General features: G+C 46.1%; 1 protein-coding gene across 1 annotated transcript in view; it reads right to left on the bottom strand.

Moving 5' to 3' along the window:
- LOC107290734 (zinc finger protein 721-like) overlaps positions 1-26,156 on the bottom strand; it is a 78,155-nt gene that overhangs the window by 25,092 nt on the left and 26,907 nt on the right. Inside the window, exons 3-4 of the mRNA XM_029284807.1 lie at positions 23,555-23,954; positions 22,763-23,305 (exon numbers count right to left, since the gene is read on the bottom strand). Coding sequence (XP_029140640.1) covers positions 22,763-23,305; positions 23,555-23,954 — 943 coding nt within the window. The remainder of the gene's footprint in view (positions 1-22,762; positions 23,306-23,554; positions 23,955-26,156) is intronic.

Genomic DNA, 26,156 nt, shown 5'->3' with positions numbered 1-26,156 from the left:
CTAAACTCCGTTGAAGATGTTACCTAGCCGGGTAACGAAATGTTTGGAAACCACCCGCAAGCTCAGAGAACGAACCTTCACACACACACACACACACCCTAATCATTCAAAGACTTAAATACACGAAGTCTTTCTGGATGGGCTCTTCTGAACTCAGAGAACTGCTGACTGCTTAAAACAAAATACACTGATTTTAAGAAACGAGCATTAAAGGGGGCCTTACCGAGAGAAACCACGATCCCCCTAATCTCCTCCATCACTTCTTCATGCAAAGCTTTCTGCTCCGAATCCAGAAGCCTCCACTCCTCCTCCGTAAAGCCCAGAGCCACCTTCTCCAACGTCACCAGACCCTGAAAGGAAGGAAGGAAGGAAGGAAGGAAGGAAGAAGGAGGGAGACAGGGAAAGGAAAGGAAAGGAAAGGGAAAGAAAGAAAGAAAAAGAAAGAAAGAAAGAAAGAAAGAAAGAAAGGGAAAGGAAGGGAAGGGAAGAAAGAAAGAAAGGGAGAGAGGGAAAGGAAAGGAAAGGGAAGGGAAGAAGGAAAGAAAGAAAGAAAGAAAGAAAGAGAAAGGGAGAGAGGGAAAGGGAAGGGAAGAAAGGAAGGAAGAAAGAAAGAAAGAAAGAAAGAGGGAGAGAGGAAAAGGAAGGGAAGCGAAGAAAGTAAGAAAGAAAGAAGGAAAGAAAGAAAGAAAGAAAGAAAGAAAGAGGGAGGGAGAGAAGGGAGGGAAGGGAAGGGAAGAAAGAAAGAAAGAGGGAGAGAGGGAAAGGAAAGGAAAGGAAGGGAAGAAAGAAAGAAAGAAAGAAAGAAAGAAAGAAAGGAAAAGAGAAAGAAAGAAAGAGGGAGAGAGGGAAAGGGAAGGGAAGGAAGGAAGAAAGAAAGAGGGAGAGAGGGAAAGGAAGGGAAGGGAAGAAAGAAAGGAAGGAAGGAAGAAAGAAGGAAGGAAGGAAATAAAGAAAGAGAGAAAGGGAGAGGGGAAGGGAATAGAAGGGAAGGGAAGGGAAGAAAGAAAGAAAGAAAGAAAGAAAGAAAGAAAGAAAGAAAGAAAAAATATTTCCTTCGTACCCATCCCATGCCAGGCTTCCCCTACTGGGCAAAGTCTTGGTCAAGCTGCAGTGAGCATTATCGACTAAACTCCCTTTGGCAATTCGGTGCCCTGCAGACAGGCTGGGACTACAACACCAATCGTTCTCAGCAGGCCCGGTTGGCAAAACTGGGGGCTCAGCCCCAACTTATCTAGAGAGCTCCACCTGGTGGAAGGTTGCAGAATACAAGTTAGGAATAGCAATAGCACTGAGACTTATATACCGCTTCATGGGGCTTTTACAGCCCTCTCTAAGCCAGGGGTGTCAAACTCAATTTCACTGAGGGCTGCATCAGCATTGCAGATGCCCTTGGGGGGCCGGGTGGGTGTGGCCAGAGTGGTTGCAGCCTACTGGGTGGGCGTGGTTGGAGTGGGTGTGGCCTACTGGGTGGGCGTGGCCAGTTCTACATCATTCGCGTCACAGGTGCCTATGGGGGGCCTGGGCAGGAGTGGGACAGATCTGAGGGTCTCTGGCAGAAGGGGGTGGGACCGGGGCAAGTGCCAAGGCATGGTCCACCGGGGCAAGTGTGCCAAGATGGCCACCACAAAATTGTACATTGGTTCCCGGCCGGCCTGGGCCAGGGCCAAGGCAGAGGGGGCCGTTCCCTCACTGTTTCCAGGATGGCTTCGCGGGCCACATGAAACCACTTCGCGGGACGCATCCGGCCCCCGGGCCTTGTGTTTGACATGTCTGCTCTAAGCGGTTTACAGAGTCATCCTATTGCCTCCATCAATCTGGGTCCTCATTTTACCGACCTCGGAAGGATGGAAGGCTGAGTCAACCTTGAGCCGGTCGGGATCGAACTCCCGGCTGTGGAATGCAGAGTTTGCCTGCAATACAGGTAATCCTCGACTTACAACAGTTCATTTAGTGGCCATTCAAAGTTACAACGGCCCGGACAAAAGTGGACTTATGACTTACCGTATTTATCGGCGTATAACACGCACAGGCGTATAACACGCACCTTCATTTTAAGAGGGAAATTTCAGGAAAAAAACTTAAATTTCAAATAAAGAACTTTGAAGCAAAATAAGGGTAGCTCAGAACTTTTTTTTATTAATATTATTACCACTTCTTAACATTATATCGGCGTATAACACGCACACATCATTTGCCNCAAGTGACTCACATGTCAAGGTTCCGACTGACGAACCCAACAAAGTAAGCATAGCAACCGACGATGTAATCTCTAATGCAAAACTTTATTGAGCACATCATTTTGGCATAGATGAAAGGAAAACCAGCTCTGGTTATTTTGTGTCTAAATTGCTACATTAAAAGAAGAGAAACCTCCCTCCCCTTATTAGTGCAGGTCACATTGTCCAATTATAAGTCAGAGAATTATTATGAGAGGATATCTTTAGTTCTCAATCAATAATCTTGAGCGACCTTGGTTCTCACGGCTGGCAGTCTGATGTCTGAAGCCTGCATTCCATTAATAATAATAATAATAATAATAATGATGATGATGATGATTGATGATGATGATGATGATGATGATGATGATGATGAAGAAGTTGGAAGGGACCTTGGAGGTCACCTAGTCCAACCCCCTGCTCAGGCAGGAAACCCTATACCATTTCAGACAAATGGCTGTCCAGTCTCTTCTTAAAAACTTCCAGTGTTGGAGCATTCACCGCTTCTGGAGGCAGGTTGTTCCACTGGTTAATTGTTCTCACTGTCAGGAAGTTTCTCCTTAGTTCTAGGTTGATTCTCTCCTTGATTAGTTTCCACCCGTTGCTTCTTGTCCTGCCTTCAGGCGCTTTGCAGAACAGCTTGACTCCCTCTTCTTTGGGGCAGCCCTTGACAATTAACCAGTGGAACAACCTGCCTCCAGAAGCGGCGAATGTTCCAACACTGGAAGTTTTTAAGAAGAGACTGGACAGCCATTTGTCTGAAATGGTAAAGGGTTTCCTGCCTGAGCAGGGGGTTGGACTAGATGATCTCCAAGATCCCTTCCAACTTTTTTTAATTATATTATTATTATTATTATTATTATTATTATTATTATTATTATTATTATTATTATTATTATTACTACTACTACCATCATCATCATCATCATCTGTAATCTGTTGTTACTGTCAGCCAATAAGTATTGACTGGCTGGGCCTGAAGGAGAGAGACTCTTCTGCTGTGCCCCCCCCCCTTCTGGAAGATCATCACCCTGAGATCAGGTTGCTTTCCACCCTGCTGGCCTTTTGTAAAAGGCCTTGAAGAACGGCTTCTCAGCTTTTTTTGGGGCGGGGGGGGAGGGATAGAGAATTTTAAAACATCCTGCAAATTCAACTAATCATTCAAAGCCTGTCGAAGCCTGGCGCTCCACTGGAGTCTGTCGAAGCCTGGCGCTCCACTGGAAATTCCATCAACAGACGCATCGGCCTACAAGCTGCCTAGGAGCCCCTCAGGATCCACATCAACCGCACAGCCAACCAGAGACCGCACCGACCCACAACCAACCCACGCAAGGCCACCCTTCCCCCCAGCACTTCACCTCCCAAGGACCCTCACCGGATGTAACCTCCCCATCACAAGACCCCTCACAAGTCTCTCACTGATGACTCACACCTGACCCTTCACAGACCCTCACTTGACACACTCACACCTGAAGCTCTTATAAACAGAAGAACACTGACATTCCCTAAACTCCGTTGAAGATGTTACCTAGCCGGGTAACGAAATGTTTGGAAACCACCCGCAAGCTCAGAGAACGAACCTTCACACACACACACACACACACCCTAATCATTCAAAGACTTAAATACACGAAGTCTTTCTGGATGGGCTCTTCTGAACTCAGAGAACTGCTGACTGCTTAAAACAAAATACACTGATTTTAAGAAACGAGCATTAAAGGGGGCCTTACCGAGAGAAACCACGATCCCCCTAATCTCCTCCATCACTTCTTCATGCAAAGCTTTCTGCTCCGAATCCAGAAGCCTCCACTCCTCCTCCGTAAAGCCCAGAGCCACCTTCTCCAACGTCACCAGACCCTGAAAGGAAGGAAGGAAGGAAGGAAGAAAGAAGGAGGGAGACAGGGAAAGGAAAGGAAAGGAAAGGGAAAGAAAGAAAGAAAAAGAAAGAAAGAAAGAAAGGGAAAGGAAGGGAAGGGAAGAAAGAAAGAAAGGGAGAGAGGGAAAGGAAAGGAAAGGGAAGGGAAGAAGGAAAGAAAGAAAGAAAGAAAGAGAAAGGGAGAGAGGGAAAGGGAAGGGAAGAAAGGAAGGAAGAAAGAAAGAAAGAAAGAAAGAGGGAGAGAGGAAAAGGAAGGGAAGCGAAGAAAGTAAGAAAGAAAGAAAGAAGGAAAGAAAGAAAGAAAGAAAGAAAGAAAGAGGGAGGGAGAGAAGGGAGGGAAGGGAAGGGAAGAAAGAAAGAAAGAGGGAGAGAGGGAAAGGAAAGGAAAGGAAGGGAAGAAAGAAAGAAAGAAAGAAAGAAAGAAAGAAAGGAAAAGAGAAAGAAAGAAAGAGGGAGAGAGGGAAAGGGAAGGGAAGGAAGGAAGAAAGAAAGAGGGAGAGAGGGAAAGGAAGGGAAGGGAAGAAAGAAAGGAAGGAAGGAAGAAAGAAGGAAGGAAGGAAAGAAAGAAAGAGAGAAAGGGAGAGGGGAAGGGAATAGAAGGGAAGGGAAGGGAAGGGAAGGGAAGAAAGAAAGAAAGAAAGAAAGAAAGAAAGAAAGAAAGAAAGAAAGAAAGAAAGAAAGAAAGAAAAAATATTTCCTTCGTACCCATCCCATGCCAGGCTTCCCCTACTGGGCAAAGTCTTGGTCAAGCTGCAGTGAGCATTATTGATTAAACTCCCTTTGGCAATTCGGTGCCCTGCAGACAGGCTGGGACTACAACACCAATCGTTCTCAGCAGGCCGGGTTGGCAAAACTGGGGGCTCAGCCCCAACTTATCTAGAGAGCTCCACCTGGTGGAGGGTTGCAGAATACAAGTTAGGAATAGCAATAGCACTGAGACTTATATACCGCTTCACGGGGCTTTTACAGCCCTCTCTAAGCCAGGGGTGTCAAACTCAATTTCACTGAGGGCCGCATCAGCATTGCAGATGCCCTTGGGGGGCCGGGTGGGTGTGGCCAGAGTGGTTGCAGCCTACTGGGTGGGCGTGGCTGGAGTGGGTGTGGCTTGCTGGGTGGGCGTGGCCAGTTCTACATCATTCGCGTCAAGGGTGCCTATGGGGGCCTGGGCAGGAGTGGGACAGATCTGAGGGTCTCTGGCAGAAGCGGGTGGGACTGGGGCAAGTGCCAAGGCATGGTCCAGCGGGGCAAGTACCAAGATGGCCACCACAAAATTGTACATTGGCTCCCGGCTGGCCTGGGCCAGGGCCAAGGCAGCAGGGGCCGTTCCCTCACTGTTTCCAGGATGGCTTCGCGGGCCACATGAAACCACTTCGCGGGCCGCATCCGGCCCCCGGGCCTTGTGTTTGACATGTCTGCTCTAAGCGGTTTACAGAGTCATCCTATTGCCTCCATCAATCTGGGTCCTCATTTTACCGACCTCGGAAGGATGGAAGGCTGAGTCAACCTTGAGCCGGTCGGGATTGAACTCCTGGCTGTGGAATGCAGAGTTTGCCTGCAATACAGGTAATCCTTGACTTACAACAGTTCATTTAGTGGCCATTCAAAGTTACAACGGCCCGGACAAAAGTGGACTTATGACTTAAATGTTTTTCAGAGTTACGACCTTTGCCGCATGCCCACGATCATGTGATCAAAGTTCAAATGCTTAGCAACAGGTTCCTATTTATGACGGTTGCAGTGTCCCAAAGTCAGGGCATCTCCTTTTGCGACCGTCTGATAAGCAAAACCATTTGGGAAGCCGGGTTCACTTAACAACCGGGTTGCCAACTTATCAACTGCAGTGATTCACTTAACAACCGAGGCAGGAAAGGTCGTAAAACGGGGCAAAACTCACTTAGCAAATGTCTGCGCTTAGCAACAGAAATTGGGGGCCCAATTGTAGTCATAAGCTGAGGACTACTTGGACTGCATTCTAACCACTGAGCCACTACTGTTACCCCATCAGCTTCCCACCCGTGGACTTCCTGTTGTAATGGGAGCTGAGAGTGTGTGTGTGATGACCCAGGGCCCCGAACGGAGGCAAAGCAATCAGCTGGCAAGAGCAATAGTCTTTTTAATCACTGCCAATGTTCACCCAACAGCCCCCACATATGCTGGCATGAGTTCAAACAAAACAGCCAGGGAAGTTTACACTGTTCTTAAAGCAAGACAGATAACAAGAAAACGTAGAATCCTTTTAACTTTCAGCTTGCCTGCGAACTGCAAATTGCAAACTGCAGACTGCAAGGAGAGATCAAGAATGTAGTCTGTGGTCATGCAGCAGGAAACAAACTTAATCCAAAATACAAAGAGTCCAGGTACAAGAGCTCACATCACAAGAGTTCACGTTTGTTCCCGGCAAATGCCCTACCCCACAGCGTCTCCTTAAATAGCTACTCCCCAGGTGTGCCTTGTGGAGTGGGGCGGGACGCTCTCCTCCCGAGCAAGTGAGCCTGCCTCCGTTGTTCCCTCCTCCTCTCTGCTCTCCTTGCTCTGGGATCTGGTGGGGAGGGGCCTTGCTCCTCGCCTGAGCTCTGCCTTCCCTGTTCCAAACCTGAAGGGCCCTGGCCTGCCTCAGCCTGCTCCTCCCCACAGTCCTCCGAAGCCACAGACTCCCCCTCCTGGGCCTCAACAGGGAACTCCGTGTCTTCCTCGGAGTCAGGCTCGGACGGAGGCATGACAAGTGTGACGGAGGGAAGGTAAGAGAGGAAGCAGCCTAGCAGTCACTGGATGTTGTTTCTCACGTACCTGGTCCTGTGGCAAAGGACAGGTTTCTACTGAACCATCAAGAGACAAACAGGGGCGTAAGCCAGTCGGCCTCGGTGCCGTTCCTAGAAAGGGACAAACATAGGGGATATTTATTTTAGTTAGGGACAAACCTCCCCCGCCCACTCCCCACTTCTAGGCAAAATGTCCAAAATTTTCTAAGACAGACATGTCAAACACAAGGCCCAGGGGCCGGATGCGGCCCACGACGTGGTTTCATGTGGACCGCGAAACCATCCTGGAAACAGTGAGGGAACGGCCCCCGCTGCCTTGGCCCTGGCCCAGGCCGGCCGGGAGCCAATGTACAATTTTGTGGTGGCCATCTTGGCACTTGCCCCAGTGGACCATGCCTTGGCACTTGCCCTGGTTCCACCCCCTTCTGCCAGAGACCCTCAGATCTGTCCCACTCCTGCTCAGGCCCCCACAGGCCCCCTTGACGTGAATGATGTAGAACTGGCCACGCCTACCCAGTAGGCCACACCCACTCCATCCACGCCCACCCAGTAGGCTGTACCCACTCTGGCCACCCGACCCCCCCAGGGCAACCGCAATGCTGATGCGGCCCTCAGTGAAATTGAGTTTGACACCCCTGTTCTAAGATATGGGTAGTCCTCAGATCACGGCCGGTCATTTTATGAACTTTCGGAGTTACGACAGATGCGTTAAGAGTTGTGTAAAATGTCCCTCCGCACTGCAGTCACAGGACGCTTGGCAACCAGCTCACCTTTAGGACCGGATGCAGTTTCCTACGCTCACCTGGCCATGATTTGCGACACGTTTTGCCAGTTTCCGGCCAAAAAACAAAAACAACCCCCCCCCCCACAACTATTTGGAAGAAGGGGTTTGTTTAACCACCGCTGCGATTCACTTTAACAACCACCAGAAAAAAATAAGTAGAAAAAATGGGTCTAGTCAGGTGGGTGCCTTGACTCACAACCAGATTTCTGGTCCAAATTATGATCTTAAGTCAGGGACTCCTTGCATTTGTTTATATGCTGTTGAAGAAGGAGTATCTTCTGACGGAAGTTAGTTAGAGACACAAACTAGGCTTCATGTTCATTTCTACAGGCAGGCCGGCAGGCAGGAAGGAAGCAAGGAAGGAAGGAAGAGAAAAAGAGAAAAAGAAAGAAGGGAAGGAAGAAAAGGAAGGGAAGGAAGGAAGGAAGGAAAGGAAGGAAAGGAAGAAAAGGGAAGGGAGGAAGGAAGGAAGGAAGAGAAAAAGAGAAAAAGAAAGAAGGGAAGGAAGAAAAGGAAGGGAAGGAAAGAAAGGAAGGAAAGGAAGAAAAGGGAAGAAGGAAGGAAGGGAGAAAGGAAGGAAGAGAAAAAGAAAAAGAAAGAAGGGAAGGAAGGAAAGAAGGGAGGGAGGAAGGAAGGAAAGGAAGAAAAGGAAGGGAAGGAAGGGAGGAAGGAAAGGAAGAAAGGAAAAGAAGGAAAGAAAGGAAGGAAGGAAGGAAGGAAAGGAAGGAAGGGAGGGAGGGAGAAAGGGAGGAAGAAAGGAAAGGGAAGGGAGGAAGGAAGGAAGAAAGGAAGGAAGAGAAAAAGAGAAAAAGAAAGAAGGGAAGGAAAGAAAGGAAGGAAGGAAGGAAGGAAGGAAAGGAAGAAAAGGGAAGGGAGGAAGGAAGGATGGGAGAAAGGAAGGAAGGAAGAGAAAAAGAAAAAGAAAGAAGGGAAGGAAGGAAAGGAAGGAAGGGAGGAAGGAAAGGAAGAAAAGGAATTTAAGGAAGGAAGGGAAGGGAGGAAGGAAAGGAAGAAAGGAAAAGGAAAGAAAGGAAGGAAGGAAAGGAAGTGAGGGAGGGAGGGAGGAAGGGAGAAAGGGAGGGAGGAAGGAAGGAAAGGAAGAAAAGGGAAGGGAGGAAGAAAGGAAGGGAGAAAGGAAGGAAGGAAGGGAAAAAGAGAAAAAGAAAGAAGGGAAGGAAGTAAGTAAGTAAGTAAAGGAATTTAAGGAAGAAAGGGAAGGAAGGGAGGAAGGAAAAGAAGAAAGGAAAAGAAGGAAAGAAATAAAGGAAGGAAAGGAAGGAAGGGAGGGAGAGAGAAAGGGAGGAAGGAAGGGGGGGAAGGGATTTTAAATGCAGACAGTCCTCAACTTAAAACAGCAATTTCAAGCAGAATTTCCTACATTAAGAGACGTGTTTATAAAGTCTGACTGCATCCCTTAACAGTGGAAATCCCTTGCCATTGCTGTCATTAACCAATTAGGTGAGTAAACTTCCTGTGAGCTCCCCACAACCAAGTCAGTGGGGAAGCCGGCAGGAAATCGCAAGTCCAAGGGAAGAAGGCAGATAAGTGGCTGCTGCAGAGTAGGGGGGTGGGGGTGGAGCAAGGGTTCACGAGGGAGGCACGGCAAGGCTTGGGGAGGGTGTACAAGAGTGCAAAGTGAGTGTGCGAGGGTGGTTACAGTGGGGCTTGAGGCTGCATGAGGGGTGAGCGCTATGGTGAGGCTTGGGGAGGGTGTGTGACTTGCACGGCAGCAGCAAAGACAGTCCTCGACTTACAACAGTTCATTTAGCGACTGTTCAAAGTTACAACGGCACTGAAAAATTTGGCTTACTTAAATGTGAGTTACGACCCTTTCAAGCGCCCCCACGACGTGATCAAAATTCAGACGTTTGGCAACTGACTCATATTTATGACCGTTGCAGTGTCCTGGGGTCACGTGATCCCCCTTTCCGACCTCCTGACAAGCAAAGTCAATGGGGAAGCCAGATTCACTTAACAACCGTGTTACTAATTTAACAACTGCAGTGATTCACTTAACAACTATGGCAAGAAAGGTCATAAAATGGGGCAAAACTCACTTAACAAATGTCTCACTTAACAGCAGAAGTTTTGGCCTCGATTGTGGTCATAAGCCGAGGACTACTTGCGTAATGGAGAAACTTACCCTGGCGACTTATGACCTTCCATGCCAGCTTCCCCAATGACTTTCTGGGGAAGCCTGCAGGGAAGGTTGCAACATATGACAGCGGATGTTACAACTGATCATACAGTAGTGGCCAAAATTGTGGAAACCTTTTGGGAAAAGCGTACAGCAGAAATGCCACCTTTGGATAAGTTTCCACCCATTTTTCTTCTAATTTCTTTACAACTGTAGCCTTGTTCACTTAATAATACTATTTTACATCGCTATCTGGGCAACCAGTCAACTCTTTGCACCATGACTTTAATTTTATTACGTTTTACAAGCTCACTAAATAAAAGAACACAAAACCCCCCCCCAACCAACTTGATAGCGATCACATAACACACTGACAAATGTCCACCTCTCAGCTTCAATACATGACATCAATAACTGAATCCTACTGTGATCTGATTGGCTCATTGCCAAAACAAGATGACATCTGATTGGCTCTCTAAACACTCATGCTCATTGGCTACAATCGGATGAAGGAAAGCTACCTGATATCAACCTAAGCAAGTTGTGCTTCCTTTTTCTGGTTATTTGGCTATAACTTTTCATAGAATACAGTATAGATAATTGAACAAACTTTGTTGCATTACATTCTTGATTAAATTATCTTTCCATTGATATATAATTTTATGGTGCCACTCCCCCCCAAAATGGTGTTATTAGCCATCAAACCTCAAAAATACACTTTTCCCAAAAGGTTTCCACAATTTTGGCCACCACTGTAAGTGCGAGCCAGTTGCCAATCACTGTGGTCATGATCACAGAAGCGTATTTTTCAAGTTCAATACAGATAGTCCTCAACTTAAGACCACAACTGAGCCCAATTGCTCACAATTGCTAAGTGAGAAATTTGTTAAGTGAGTTTTGCTCCATTTTACGACTTTTCTTGTCAGGGTTCTTAAGTGAATCCCTGCAGTTGTTAAATTAGTAACACGGTTGTTAAGTGAATCTGGCTTCTCCACTGACTTTATCAGAAGGTCACAAAAGGGGGATCATATGACTCTGGGACACTGCAACCATCATAAATACGAGTCAGTTGCCAAGAGTCTGAATTGTGATCACGTGACCAGGGGATGCTGCAAGGGTCATAAGTGTGAAAAAACGGACATAAGTCACTTTTTTTCAGTGCCGTTATAACTTTGAATGGCCACTAAATGAACGGTTGTAAGTCAAGGACTACCTGTATTCAATTCAATGGGAAAAGAGGTCACGTTTTAGAAGGAGGAGTAAATTCGAGAAAAGTTTTACCATTACAACAACAACAATCAACGCTTCAGCACAGGCTGGGTAACGCTAGGGTACCTGTTGAAAGGAGGTCCGGAAGGACAGGAGATGGTAGAAGACCTCAGGTAAATTCGAGTGCGGATGACGAAGTCACTGAGGTAGGTCGATGGAGTAAGAGACAGCAGGGGTTCTTCTATTGCCCTCAATCTTTCCCAGAAAATGATAATATGGGTAGACAAAACCCTAAAAATATTTCCCAGAAGCCAACTATACCCAATATGACAGTTATCTTTGAAGAAAATCAAGAAGGGGGGGAGAAACTGAGTTAGAAAATGACTTCATATTCCTTACCCAGTGATATACCATCTCGATGATCTCCTTCTAAGATCCACTGTGGAGCCAGTTCAGCGACATGTTTCTGCACCAGAGAGAGAATCACCCAAGGGCAGAGATTAGAAAGAGGACAAGATCCTGGGGGGGGGGGAAGGATCTCCTCAATCTCCTCCAGAGACGATTTCCAGAAAAATCTGACGGAATTAGGAAAAGGGTGACCTCCAGGACAATTCGCCCACCTCTCCAATCAGCCAGGAGGCATCTCCCTCACCTTTTGATCTTCCTGCTTCCTATCTTCTGCTTGGCTCAGGAGAAAACCTTCGGCCAGGGCCACCGCTTGAGAACTGGTGTCTGCCCCACACTGTCTCACCCAGCACTCGATCTCTGGGGGCAAGACGGTCAGAAACTGCTCCAGCACCACCAGATCCAAGATCTCCGCTTTGGTGTGAAGTTCCGGCTTCAACCACAGACGACAAAGTTCGTGGAGTCGGCTGCAAGTCTCTCGGGGACCCTCAACTTCCTGATAGCAAAACTGCCGGAAGGGCTGAGGCTGTGCGCTCAGACTCGGCGTAGGGCCTCCTGAGACATTGTCAACAGTCGCTACCCAAATTTGGGCACTGCTACCCACTTGACTGCAAGAAACGGCACGTTTTGCTTGGGGCCCATCAGCGTTCGGTCGCCGTAGATTTGACTGGACAACACTTAACATGGCCAGAAAATCGCTTGCTGCTTAAAAAGCAGTGCGTGGACCCAACCCTGTAAAGCCGAGGGGAGACACAATTTATATTTCTGAGAAAGCAGGGGAATATAGGTAGTCCTCAGCTTAACGACCACAACTGAGCCCAAAATTTCTGTTGCTAAGCGAGACAGTTGTTAAGTGAGTTTTGCCCCATTTTACGACCCTTCCTGCCACAATTGTTAAGTGAATCACTGCAGTTGTTGAGTTAGTCACACGGTTGTTAAGTGAATTTGGCTTCTCTATTGACTTTTGCGAAAGGGGATCACATGACCCCAGGACACTGTAAACATCACAAATACGTGCCAGTTGCCAAGCGTCCAAATTTAGATTGCGCGATCGTGGGGAGGCTGCAATGGTCGTAAGCATGAAAAAAAATGGTCATGTCACTTTTTTCAGTGCTGTTGCAACTTTGAGTGGTCACTAAATGAACTGTTGTAAATTGAGGACTCTCTATTTCTGCAGTAAGACGAGGCAAGCAAAAGCCAGATAGCTGAGGGACAGATTTTCTAGAGACCGATCTGACTGTTGCGTAGTGAGGCTTTGCCAACTAAATTTAGGGTCACTATTTCTTAATCTCAGCAACTTTAAAATGTGTGGGCTTCAACTCTCAGAATTCCCCAGTCGGTGTCTGGCGACAGAATTCTGGGAGTTGAAGTCCACGCACAGTTGAAGTAGCTGAGATTGGAAAATACTGTTTTGGGTATTTAAAAAGGACAATTTTAATTTATCTCCTTAGCATCTCCCTAGGTCAGGGGTAGGCAACCTTGGCTCTTTTATGACTCGTGGACTTCAACTCCCAGAATTCCTGAGCCAGCCATGCTGAGGGGAAAGGGAGGTTTCCAAGCTGAGCCATATTGGCTCAGGAATTCTGGGATTTGAAGTCCATGAGTCATAAAAGAGCCAAGGTTGCCTTCCCCTGACCTAGGTGATGGGGAGAAATACTGATGGAATTCTCTTATTTTTCTTGATTTCTAGTTTAGCCAGTTTGGTGTAATGGCTAAGGCACAAAGCTAGAAACCAGGAGACTGTGCATTCTAGTTCTGCCTTAGGGACAAAGTCAGCTGGGTGATCTTGGGCCAGACACTCTCTCTCAGCCCTGGGAAGAAGGAAATGGCAAACCTTATCTGAAAAAACAACAACATCTTATCAAGAAAACCATTTCAGACAAATGGCTGTCCAGTCTCTTCTTAAAAACGTCCAGGGTTGGAGCACCCACTGCTTCTGGGGTCAGGTTGTTCCACTGGTTAATTGTTCTAACTGTCAGGACATTTCTCCTTAGTTCTAGGTTGGAAGACCCGAAGGATCGGCTTAAGGACAGAGAAAATCCAGGAGAAAAAAAAAATCTCTCTAGCTATGTGGTCGCTCTCAGTCGACACCGACTTGATCAACAACCCATCATCAATTGGACCAGAAAGATCTGGATTCAGGTCCAGCCTTCACTCACCCGCCAGGTGACTGGCAAAACTGAGCAAATTGCACGCCTAGCCCGCGATGGCCAAAGCAGGGACCCTCCCAGCCCAAGGTGCTGATGCAGACAACGCCTCCCACCTGGGTCAGGATGCATTGGATTGCTCTGCAAACAGGTTCTTACCAGATGCTCTTCGGAGAGGCGATCAGAAGCTGCTGCTGCTGCTGCCTGCCGGAGTTTGCAAGCAAAGGACGCAACCTGCACCGCGCAGTGACGCCAGTCTCGCGCCTCCTGCATTTCTGCCAGAAGCAGGGCGTGCCTTCGCTGGAAAGACTCAGTCCTCCACTTCCTCCCGCCCCCCTCCCAGTTCCTTCCTCTCTAGGAACCCCTCTTCCGTTTCTTTAACTCCTCGAGGACCGAAGAGCTCTAGGATGCGATGCCCTGTATTCTAAGTCAAGCTCCATCTCAAGATTTGGTGGCCTCGAGGAATTACAGAATAGCAGAGTTGGAAGGGACCTTGGAGGTCTTCTAGTCCGACCCCCTGCTCAAGAAGGAGACCCTTTCTGGAATGGTATAGGTCGGGGGTAGGCAACCTCGGCTCTTTTATGACTCATGAACTTCAACTCCCAGAATTCCTGAGTCAGCTATGCTGACTCAGGAATTCTGGGAGCTGAAGTCCATGAGTCATAAAAGAGCCGAGGTTGCCTACCCCTGGTATAGGTATAGGGCAGGGGTAGGCAACCTTGGCTCTTTTATGACTCGTGGACTTCAACTCCCAGAATTCCTGAGCCAGCCATGCTGAGGGGAAAGGGAGAGGTTTCCAAGCTGAGCCATGCTGGCTCAGGAATTCTGGGAATTGAAGTCCACGAGTCATAAAATAGCCAAGGTTGCCTACCCCTGGTATAGGGTATAGGGGTTTCCTGCCTGAGCAGGGGTTTGGACTAGAAGACCTCCAAGGTCCCTTCCAACTCTGCTATTCTGTAATTCTGTTATTTCGGACAAATAGCTGTCCAAGCTCTTCTTAAAAACCTCCAGCGATGATTGTATTTTATGATTATGATTGTGATTATCACTTGTTGTTTGTATGTACACTGAGAGCTTATGCACCGGAGACAAATTCCGTGTGTGTGTCTAATTACACTTGGCTAATGAAGAATTCTATTCTATTTTTGGAGGCAAGTCTTTCAACTGATTAACTGTTCCCACTCTCAGGAAATTTCTCCTTATTTCTAGGTTAGATCCCTCTTCGATTAGTTTCCATCTGTTACTTCTTGTACTGTCTTCTGGTGCTTTGGAGAACAGGTTGACCCCCACTCTTTTTTTTAAAAAAAATAAAATTTTATTAATTTTTATAATTAAACAATAAGTAATATGATGCATTTATAACACAAACAGAAAAAACAATCCAACTCAATACATTATTGGAAACGCTCGGCAGTCCCCACCTTGCCTCCGCCCTCATCCACTTTCCTTTCCTTCCTAAGGTTGACCCCCACTCTTCTTTATGTCAGCCCCTTAGATATTGGAAGACTGCTATCGTATCATCCCTAGTAGAGAAATAACTAATTACTGGATAATTGTCTTTCCTTTCAGCTTGGCTGTCTGCCTGATGTTTGGAATAAACACAATTATTCTGTGTTAAACCAAACACTTGTTTATTGGTTGGTTAAATAAATTTATATCAGTGTTTCTCAGTCTCAGTGACTTTTGGATGGGTGGACTTCAACTCAGCTGGCTTTCAGGACTAAGAGAAGCCTAGAACTCACAGACTCCTGCTTTCTAGTCCAGTACCTAACACAAAATTTATTATCTGAGAACCAGTTTGGTGCTGGCTTACGTTTTAGGTTAGGTATTGGACTAGACCAGGGGTAGGCAACCTTGGCTCTTTTAGGACTCGTGGACTTCAACTCCCAGAATTCCAGAGCCAGCATGGCTCAGCTTGGAAACCTCTCCCTTTCCCCTCAGCATGGCTGGCTCAGGGATTCTGGGAGTTGAAGTCCATGAGTCATAAAAGAGCCAAGGTTGCTTACCCGTGGACTAGACACACACAAATATGTAATCAAATAAGTCTGTGACTGAAAAGCTGCCTTTTTCTCTGCCTGTACTGCCCACCTCCCTATTGCAGCTTTTACAGCCAGAGAATTTTGATTTTTAGTACAGAGACCTATCAACTTCCTTAACTCTTCATTCAGGATCCCACTATCCCCAAGGAACGTCCCTCCAATTAGCAACACGGTTGTTAAGGGAATGTGGCTTCCTCACTGACTTTGTTTGCCAGAAGGTTGGAAAAGACGATCACGTGACCCTGGGGATGCTGCAACAGTCATTAAGTGAAAAATGGTCATGTCACTTTTTTTCAATGCCATTGTAACTTTGAACGGACATTAAACCAGCTCTTGTAAGCTGAACACTACCTCTTTACATACAGCAGCGGTTCTCAACCTATGGGTCGCGACCCCATTTGGGGTCGATCGACCATTTCACGGGGGTCGCCAAGCAAGGCTGTCCGCCATTTTTTCCCCTTTTCCGGCGGGTGCCTTACCTCCCTTGAGCTGGGCCAGCTGGTGGTCGGCCTGCTCCGTCTCTGCCGCTTGCCAGCTATGCCTCGGCCGGTGCAGGGGGCGGAACCACGCATGCGCGGCTGTCCCGGGCAGGGAAAGTCCTCGACTTACGACCGGTTGGGTAGTCCTCAACTTACGACTGGTTTAGTGCTCGACTTACGACCGGTTGGGGGTCGCGGCATTAAAAAGGTTGAGAACCACTGACATACAGTATATACCAGGGGTAGGCAACCTTGGCTCTTTTATGACTCGTGGACTTCAACTCCCAGAATTCCTCAGCCAGCATGGCTCAGCTTGGAAACTCTCCCTTTCCCTTCAGCATGGCTGGCTCAGGAATTCTGGGAGTTGAAGTCCACAAGTCATAAAAGAGCCAAGGTTGCCTACCCTGGTATATACATATACATATCCTGCCAGCCTGGTATGCCCAGAGAGGAATCATGTGCAGGTTAACTTAAGACGAGTGCCAAAACAATCTAGGATTTATGAGAGCAGTTGTGTCTGCAGGACAAAGTCAAGTGGGAGACCATTGACGACGCAATTGGATGCCCATAACATGCAGAGCTTCAATTGCAGTTTTGTGGCCATTTTGACTTTTTTGACCAGACATTTTGGATACCCTTATAATGAAAGATTTTGCCTCCCTGCTCACCTGCCGGTAGCTTCGATATATTTATCTGGATTGGGTTATTGCTTCATATAAAAGCTGCCGAGAAACGTCAAATATTCCTTTTGACAAAGCTACGTATTTTGATACTTTTAATGGCCACTTAAGATATCACCAAAAAAGAATGACTGGGTCACTGACTGACTGACTGGAGGGAGAAAGGAAGGAAGAATAGAATTAGATTAGATTAGAATTCTTTATTGTCACTTTAAATGCACACTAAGCATACATTAAAATGCAATTTCGCTGCATTCAGCTCTCAAATGCTGTTTTGCACACACACACACATGACACAGAGAAACATCACTCTAGTTCAAATGTATACAGTACATATACATAGCAAAAAAAAGAATCCTGTGAATTTACAAGACGGATGGCATAAAGAACAAAGGAAAGGAAAGGAAAGGAAGGAAAGGAAAGGAAAGGGAAGGGAGGAAGGAAGGGAGGAAAACAAAGGGCTGTTAATGATGAGGGAGAAGAATTTAATCTCTGGGGCTGAAAAGGTTTTCTGACGGAAAATTCCAGCCAATTTTATTTTTATGGAATGATGGAAAACTGCCGAGAGATTGGGCTTTCTGGAATCATAAACCACATTCTGGACTTAACAGGACTCAGCATACTAACTCTTCCATACCGTTTATGATTGCGTGTGCCCACATGCGCCTCCAACTGATTTGTGATTTCTGGCGACTGCCTGGACGAATCTCTGCCCTTTTCTTGGTTACGTTTTTGAAAAGGTTTTGTCAAAATACATATATTACTAATGTAGTAAAATGAACAATTATTAGAATAATGATTTGTCTGCAATAATGATGTGTCTGCATAATTGCTAGAATAATGATGTAATGCATAATCACTGGGAAAATTCACTGGGAAAGTTCTGTGTCAGTAATATGGGGCTAACCAAATGCGCATTGCACATAGATACTTTGTATGTAGCAAAACCTTCCATTGTATGCCCGTGAGAAACGATCCAAATGTATTACAGTGTATTACCATGTGTAGTCCCTTTGTTCCTGAAAGAAGGGTAGTATAAAAACTGAAGTCTAATCCCGCCCTCCTCGTTCAGAATTGCCTATTTCTATATCCTCTGAACCTGCGCAAATAAACTTCTCTGCTAAACCCCTCTGGAATTCGTAAGAGTTCTTTCGTTTTCCACAAGATTACAATTTCTGGTAGCTGTTAATGGGGCTGCTTTTTTGACCAGAGGTCTGTGACACGGCTTCAAAGATTTATTTATAAGTGGGGAGAAATTTCTTCTGCTTTGTTTCATAGAGACAGGGATAAGCAGGGATTATAAAATTGAATTTTTGATTAAGATTAAAATATATGTTAATATTTCTTAATGGGCTTTGGCTGATTAGGATTCAATGATGAGTTTCTTGTAATCTGATTGTTAATATAGGATGAGTTATTAGAGTTAAAAAAAAATTAAGTACCAGAGAAGGTGTTATAATTATTTATACTGGTTGGAGGGAGAGTCATCTTTTATATTTCCTCTTTTTTCTGTTCTCTTTTCTTATTTTTCTGAACTTTTTTATATTTATTTATTTATTTATTTATTTCATTTATACCCCGCCCTTCTCCCGGAGGACTCAGGGCGGCTTACAGCCAGTTTAAAACAATCCCACATAAATACCAAATACAAATCTAAAATAATTAAAAATAAATATTTGAATTTGGCCGCTCTATTAAAATTTTGTTAAAACCAATTAAAATACCTAGGCCAGTCCTGCCTGCTGAAACAGCCAAGTCTTGAGGGTGCCCGCCTTCCTCCCCTCTAGGCCTTAGTGGGCCTAGAGACCCCCGTCGAGCAAGGTCTCCCACCCGCGAGGCTGTCTCTTCCGAGAGGGGGACCCCCAGCGGTTGGCTGTGACAGACCAACCGCCGTGGGACTCCTCCGGGAGAGACACCCTCGCTATCGGCCGGTGGGAGGTAATCTGTGGCAGAAGGCGGTCTTGGAGGTAACCAGGTCCGATGCCATGGCGCGCTTTAAAGGTGATAATCAGCACCTTGAAGCTCACTCGGAAGACCACAGGCAGCCAGTGCAGCTCGCGCAGCAGCGGCGTTACATGGGAGCGACTCACTGCCCGCGCGGCCGCATTCTGAACTAACTGGAGCCTCTGAGTGCTCCTCAAGGGAAGCCCCATGTAGAGAGCATTACAGTAGTCCAGGCGGGAGGTGACAAGAGCATGGGTGACTGTGCGCAAGGCATCCCAGTCCAGAAAAGGCCGCAACTGGTGCACCAGGCGTACCCGGTAAAACGCCCCCCTGGCCACAGCCGTCAACTGGTCGTCCAGTGTCAGCCGTATTACTGGTATTAGTTTATCACTGGTATTAGTTTATCTCTGCGTTGTAAACTTTAATAAAATTACAGGTAGTCCTCGATTTACAACAGTCCAATTAGTGACCGTTCAAAATTACAACGGTACTGAAAAAAGTGACATGACCATTTTTCACGCTTACCGGCATTGCAGCTTCTCTGATGGGTCATGTGGTCAAGATGAAAAAGCTTGGCCACTGGTTCATATTTATGGCGGTGGCAGCTTCTGGGGTTGTATGATCATGTTTTGCAACTTTCAGACAAACAAAATCAATGGGGAAACCAGTTTCACTTAACAACTGTTACCGATTTAATAACTGCAGTGATTCACCTAACAAATGTCTCGCTTAGCAACATAAATCTTGGGCTCAATTGTGGTCGTTAGTCAAGGACTATCTGTATTATTTAAAAAAAGACAAATTTCATCCTTGCATTCCGCTTAAGGATTAGAGAGGGACTGGCAGGACTAAAACTCACATTCTCCTGATGTTGAGCCTGATGCTTTAAGCATTGTTATCAACCTGGCTTATACTTATGATAACAACTTAACAAGAAATAGGCCTCAGCTCTCAACCCCAGGCTCCTTATACCTCTTGATTTTCCATCCTGAGGGATGCAGAAACTTGCTTAGGGTTTCTTTTCTTTTACACTTTCCAATTTTTTTTAAAAAAAGCATGATTTAATAATAATAATAATAATAATAATAATAATAATAATAATAATAATAATAATAATAATAATAATAAAGTTGGAAGGGACTTTGGAGGTCATCTAGTCCAACCACCTGCTCAGGCAGGAAACCCTATACCATTTCAGAGAAATGGCTGTCCAGTCTTTTCTTAAAAACTTCCAGTGTTGGAGCATTCACCACTTCTGGAGGCAGGTTGTTCCACTGGTTAATTGTTCTAACTGTCAGGAAGTTTCGTCTTAGTTCTAGGTTGCTTCTCTCCCTGATTAGTTTCCACCCGTTGCTTCTTGTCCTGCCTTCAGGAGCCTTGGAGAATAGCTTGACTCCCTCTTCTTTGGGGCAGCCCCTGAGATATTGGAAGACTGCTATCATGTTCCCCCTCGTCCTTCTCTTCATTAAACTAGACATACCCAATTCCAGCAACCGTTCCTTATATGTTTTAGCCTCCAGTCCCCTGATCATCTTTGTTGCTCTTCTCTGTACTCTTTCTAGAGTCTCAACATATTTTTTACATCGTGGTGACCAAAACTGGATGCAGTATTCCAAGTGTGGCCTTACCACTTCACGTGATCTTGATTCTATCCCTCTGTTAATGCAGCCCAGCACTGTGTTGGCCTTTTTGGCAGCTGCAGCACACTGCTGGCTCATATTTAAGTGATTGTCCACTAGGACTCCGAGGTCCCTCTCACAGTTACTATTATTGAGCAAGGTACCCCCTATACTATACCTGTACATTTGGTTTTTCTTGCCTGAATGTAGAACCTTACTTTTTTCACCATTGAATTTCATTTTGTTAGATAGCGCCCAGTGTTCAAGTCTGTCCAGATCCTCCTGTATCCTAAGCCTGTCTTCTGGAGTGTTGGTCTTCTTTACTTTATTGAAATATTGGTCAGGAAAAGAGATAGTCACCAATTCATTCTTGTTAATACAAACCATGAATTCAATGGGATACATCAATGCACTTCGACATTTAGCGGAGTATATTAGCATTAATATCAGCATTAAGGGACGGGGGGGGGGGAGTCCCAAAGGTGCTTTTTGAAGAGGCAACTGGACTTGTTTTTTCCTTGAAGATATTTCACTTCTCCTGAAGAAGCTTCTTGGATGAGAAGAGAAATGTCTTCAAAGAAAAACAAAGGAAGTCCAGTTGTCTTATGAAAAAAGCACGTTTGGGACAACCATGACCTGGATGACTGAGAATCTCCATTAAGGAGGGGGGGTGGAAACTAGAGTTATGAGAAATTTCTTGTTTTTTCCTTCTACAATTGGGTGGGGAGATTATAAATTTTAATTTATTCTAATAAATTTTAAAACAACATCCTAAGAGAGAAACCTTTTCTGTACACCGGTACGTGATCTCATCTCTTCGTGCTGCGACAGAAACTCAAAAATGCTTTTGTTTGCACATTTCAGAAGGACAGAACAAAAATAACAATAGAAGGGACCTTGAAGGTCTTCTAGTCCAGGGCTTTTCAACCAGTGGTATGGGTACCATCTGTGGTACATTGGCACCTGGCAGGTGGTACGCGACCATCCTAGAAAAGTGGTAGCAGGGGAAGGGAATGAGCTGAACCGGTGGCAGCACCGCACAAACCTGAGTGAGAGATGGCTGGAGCTGCAGGCCTGTCAGGGCTCAGTGGAAGCACCAGGATCCATGCTGCTTTCCAGCTGATCGGTGCTTCTTCAGGACTGTCAGGGCTCAGGGGAAGCGTCAGGATCAGCGCCAGGCTCCAGCTGGAGCTCGGCACTGATCCTGGTGCTTCTGCTGAGCCCTGATGAAGCATCAATCAGCTGGAACCCGGCGCTGATCCTGGCGATTCTGCTGAGCCCAGAAGAAGCACCAATCAGCTGGAATGTTGCAGCATCTCCAGGCTCTTGTGATTTACATTCAGATGCTTGGCAACTGGTTCATATTTATGACGGTCACAGTGTCCTAGGATCATGTGAAGTGACCAAAACCTGCTGCAACCACCCAGCAGACGGGGGGAATAAAAACCAAACACCTCCCCACCCCACCCTCGCTGCCAATCCTCAACAGAAATGCTCGCAACAATGAAAACCTCGGACAGGAGGAAGAGCGCCACCGGGTGGGCAGGCAGGTGTCTTGCTCGGCTGTGGCTTGGGGGGCACTTTTTTCAGTGCCATTGTAACTTTGAACAGTCACTAAGCAAACTGTAGTAAGTCGAGGACTACCTGTACTTTATCACTTTTTTCCTCTTTTTTTTTGGTCATCAAGTTTTTGACACCTTGCTAGGCGACTGATGGTACTCGGATATTGCCATATCCTAAAAGTGGTACAATGGGTGAAAAGGTTGAAAAGCCCTGTTCTAGTCCAGCCCCCTGCTCAAGCAGGAAACCCTATACCATTTCAGACAAATGAGTGTCCAATTTCTTCTTAAAAACTCCAGTGTTTGAGCACCCAGAACTTCTGGAGACAAATCGTCCCACTGATTAAAAACGGCTAGCTCAGAAGATAAACCTTTTTGACATCCTATATCCTCAGTGTCAACACTGCAAATACTGTATATTCTTGCTTTGACAATATGCAGAACTGTCTGGTATTTTTATAGTTAAACCAGGCAACAGGGAAAAAGGGAGGAGAATAAGGATAGCCCGGGAGAAAGAAACTGGAAGTAAATCACATCTTCCAAGTTGATTGGAAGATGTGAACCATGACCCCAAAATAAGGGGGTGGGAAATGCTTGGAATGTATATGCGTAACCGAAAAGGATCCAGATCTAAGCATTTCCACCATGCTGTACTGACGTCTCTGTAACCTTAATAAATACTTTTAGGGAAAAATATGCCTGAAAGTCCTTTTAAGTGTTTCGTTAATCAGACACATGACACTCAGTCTGTTTTCTCCCTAGTCTGAATTCTTACATGCCTTCTGGTGAAAGTTCTTCTTTCTACAGTCCGTAACTTGGTAGGGTTTCTTCCCCGTGTGAATTTTTTCATGTTTAATAAGGTCAGAACCACGAGCAAAGCATTTTTTGCACTCCAGACATTTATAGGGCTTCTCTCCAGTATGGATCCGGTAATGGGAAGTGAGGGAGCTATTCTCGCTGAAACTTTTTCCACACTCCAAGCATTTATAGGGTTTCTCCCCCGTGTGAGTCCTCTGGTGTATACTCAGCTGGGTATTACAAATGTAACACTTTCCACACTCCGAGCACTTGTAAGGTTTCTCTCCTGTATGATTTCTTCCGTGCCTGATCAGGTCCGAACTGCAAAGGAAGCGTTTCCCACACTCCAGACAAGCAAAGGGCCTCTCGCCAGTGTGAGCTCGTTGGTGTCTACCCAGTTGTGAGTTCCAACTGAAGCACTTCCCACAATCTGAGCACTTGTAGGGCTTTTCCCCCGTGTGAGTACGCTGATGGATAGCAAGATTTTCTTTCCGATTGAAGCATTTTTCGCACTCTGGACATTTGTAGGGTCTCTCTCCGGTGTGGGTTCTCCGATGGATGCTGAGTTGCGTGTTACAAACAAAGCACTTCCCGCACTCCAGGCATTGATAGGGCTTCTCTCCTGTGTGATTCCTTTCGTGGATTAGGAGCTCCCTCGACGTCTGTTTCCTAAAGGGTGTCAGGTCCGTCCATATGCCGGAGAGAGGTCACACGCTCTAAACTACAGATCAATCGACCCTCAAGGTTCACTTCGAAAAGGGCGTAAGACTCGTAACTATCCCAAAGAGGGGACACACTCACGCAACTACCTCCCAGTCCAAAAGGAAGGCCAACTTCGTGAAAAGCGTGAGGTGGCATTTGTAGGGCCTCTCCCCGGTGTGAGTTACCTGATGCCTGCTTAACTGAGCGCTCTCGGTAAAACACTTCCCACACTCCAGGCATTTATAGGGCCTCTCTCCCGTATGCGTCCTTCGATGGACAATCAGCTTTGTGTTGCGGAGGAAACGTTTTCCACACTCGGCACACTGGTAGGGTTTCTCTCCCGTGTGTTTCCTTCCGTGTCTAATCAGGTCTGAACTGTAAAGGAAGTGTTTCCCACACTCCAGGCACGTATAAGGCCTCTCCCCTGTGTGAGTCCTGTGATGCCGAGCGATGGCTGAGCTGGAGCTGAAAAATCTCTCGCACTCTGAGCATTTATAGGGTTTCTCCCTCGGGTGAGTCTTTTTATGAACCGCTAGGTTTTTCTTCCGGTGGAAGCCCTTTCCGCACTCTGAACATTGATGGGGTTTGTCTCCGGTGTGTGAGAATGGATCTCCATCTGATTTTGCCCTCTGATTGAAGCCCTTTCCAGAAATCCGATGTTTCCTTCGTACAAGGATTCTTTCTTGCATTGACCGACTGTCAGTTTTGGCCTTCCTTTCATCACCTTGTGAAAGAAAGGGGGAAAAAATCGATCACAACTTAAGTTTGTAATTACGCTTCCTCTCATGAAATAATCCAAATGAGAGATTTAGGTGGATGGAAGAACGGAAAACATTGAAGATGGGAAGCGGGATGATCTTATCACATATTTCAGAGATATTGACAGGAGACAACAACAACAACAATAATAATAATAGTAGTAATAATAATAAAGTTGGAAGGGACCTTGGAGGTCATCTAGTCCCCTGCTCAGGCAGGAAACCTTATACCATTTCAGACAAATGGCTGTCCAGTCTCTCCTTAAAAACCTCCAGTGTTGGAGCATTCACAGCTTCTGGAGGCAGGTTGTTCCACTGGTTGTGAATAGGGGGACTGAAATGAGTAGGCTACTGGACTGGCTGATGGGGAACTGGATTCAATTCCCAGGTCTGTGTATACAGGTAGTCCTCCACTTACAACAGTTTGTTTAGTGATTGTTGAAGTTACAACCGCAGCGAAAATAGTGACTTATGAGCCTCTTTCACACTTATAACTGTTGCAGCATCTCCATGGTCACCGGATCAAAATTCAGACAACTGATTCATATTTATGACGGTTGCTGTGTCCTGGGATCATGTGATTTCCCTCTTTGTGAACTTCTGACAAGCAAAGTCAATGGGGAAGCCAGATTCACTTAACAACGGTGTTACTAACTTAACCATTGCAATGATTCACTTAACAACGCAGGCAAGAAAAGTTGCAAAATTCACGTAAAAACTGTCTCGCTTAGCAACAGAAATTCTGGACTCTGTTGTGGTCGTAAGTTGAGGACTACCTGTTCTGCCAGTTTTCAGGTGTGGCTCGGTACAATAAAGACAGAGTCCCAGTGTTTGCCTTGATAAGCTATACGCGTTTATTCAGCTGAATAAAGACGGGTCCCTCAAAGTAAGAGGGAACCCTGAACAGAGAATAAGACACGTATTTATAATTTTCTTAGCTATCACTTTTCCCCATAAGAAACGCTGGGACCCAGTAGATAAGACAAAGAAGTATAGAAATAGCCAAGCATGCCCTTTGTGGCTTTGGGTGGACTTTGAAGGCCTCCTGAGGTAACTGCATCCTCTGAACATACATTTCTTCCAGAGAATCATTAGATTTATTAAATTCCTATTCAACACCGTATCTGTATAGGTTGTGTGAATGCGGCTAATCTTTTCTGATATCGGACAAAGTCGGCTGGACCTCTGCCTCTGAAATATGGCTAATTTAATATTTAAACATATCCCTTAGAAAGTGATTGGTGTTTATTATAAAAGAAAGATGGATCCCTTACCAAGAGAGGCCACAATCCCGCTGATCTGCTCCATGACCTCCCTGTGCAGAGCTTTCTGGTAGGGATTCAGCAGCGCCCACTCCTCTTCGGAGAAAAGCACAGCCACTTCGTCTAAGGTTACACAACCCTGGAAGAAACAAATGACAATATTTAGACACCAAAGGCTAATACAATACCAGGTATTGGTTTTGCTTGCGCGGAGTGTCTTTCCTTGCAAAAGGCACTGAGATAATCACGGTGAGGGGAGATATATATCTTGGCGTATTCGGGTCTTTTCCCGTGTAAGATTGAGAGTATCTTGGCGAAGTTTCAACGAGGTCCCACTTGTCATCTTCAGGCTGGGGTCTTCGCCTTCGTGCTTGTGCGAGCAAAGTGTGATCGGAGCTGCTGTCTCTCTGTAAATATTGGTGGGGATGTGTGGAGTGCTGGCTTAGTTGCTGTCGGTGGATTGGTTGGCTGTGTTGGAGTTATTGTTTGCGGATTGTTTGGCTGTTTCGTAACATCCTGAGTAGCTGAGGTGCTGGCTGTGTGCCCATTAGTCTTTTGTGTTGTAACGACCTGGGTAATGATACAGGAAGGGGGGCAGGTGACCCTGTCACCAAGGTTGTATCCAGACCATTTCCCAAGAATTTTCTCCTTCAATCAGCCTACCTGTATGAGCTGTGCATCAACTTTTTCCCATTCACAAAGAACTGGTAGCTGAGGGCTTAGTCCGAACATCATGACATCACCTGTAAATTCAAGAGGAGATCTATGTCACTGTTACCCATA

The sequence above is a fragment of the Protobothrops mucrosquamatus genome, unplaced genomic scaffold (genome assembly GCF_001527695.2).
Source record: "Protobothrops mucrosquamatus isolate PMUCROS unplaced genomic scaffold, P.Mucros_1.0 scaffold962, whole genome shotgun sequence".
Classification (NCBI taxonomy): Eukaryota; Metazoa; Chordata; class Lepidosauria; order Squamata; family Viperidae; genus Protobothrops; species Protobothrops mucrosquamatus.
Note: the sequence above shows the minus strand (reverse complement) of the source record. Positions and strands in the feature narration are given on the sequence as shown.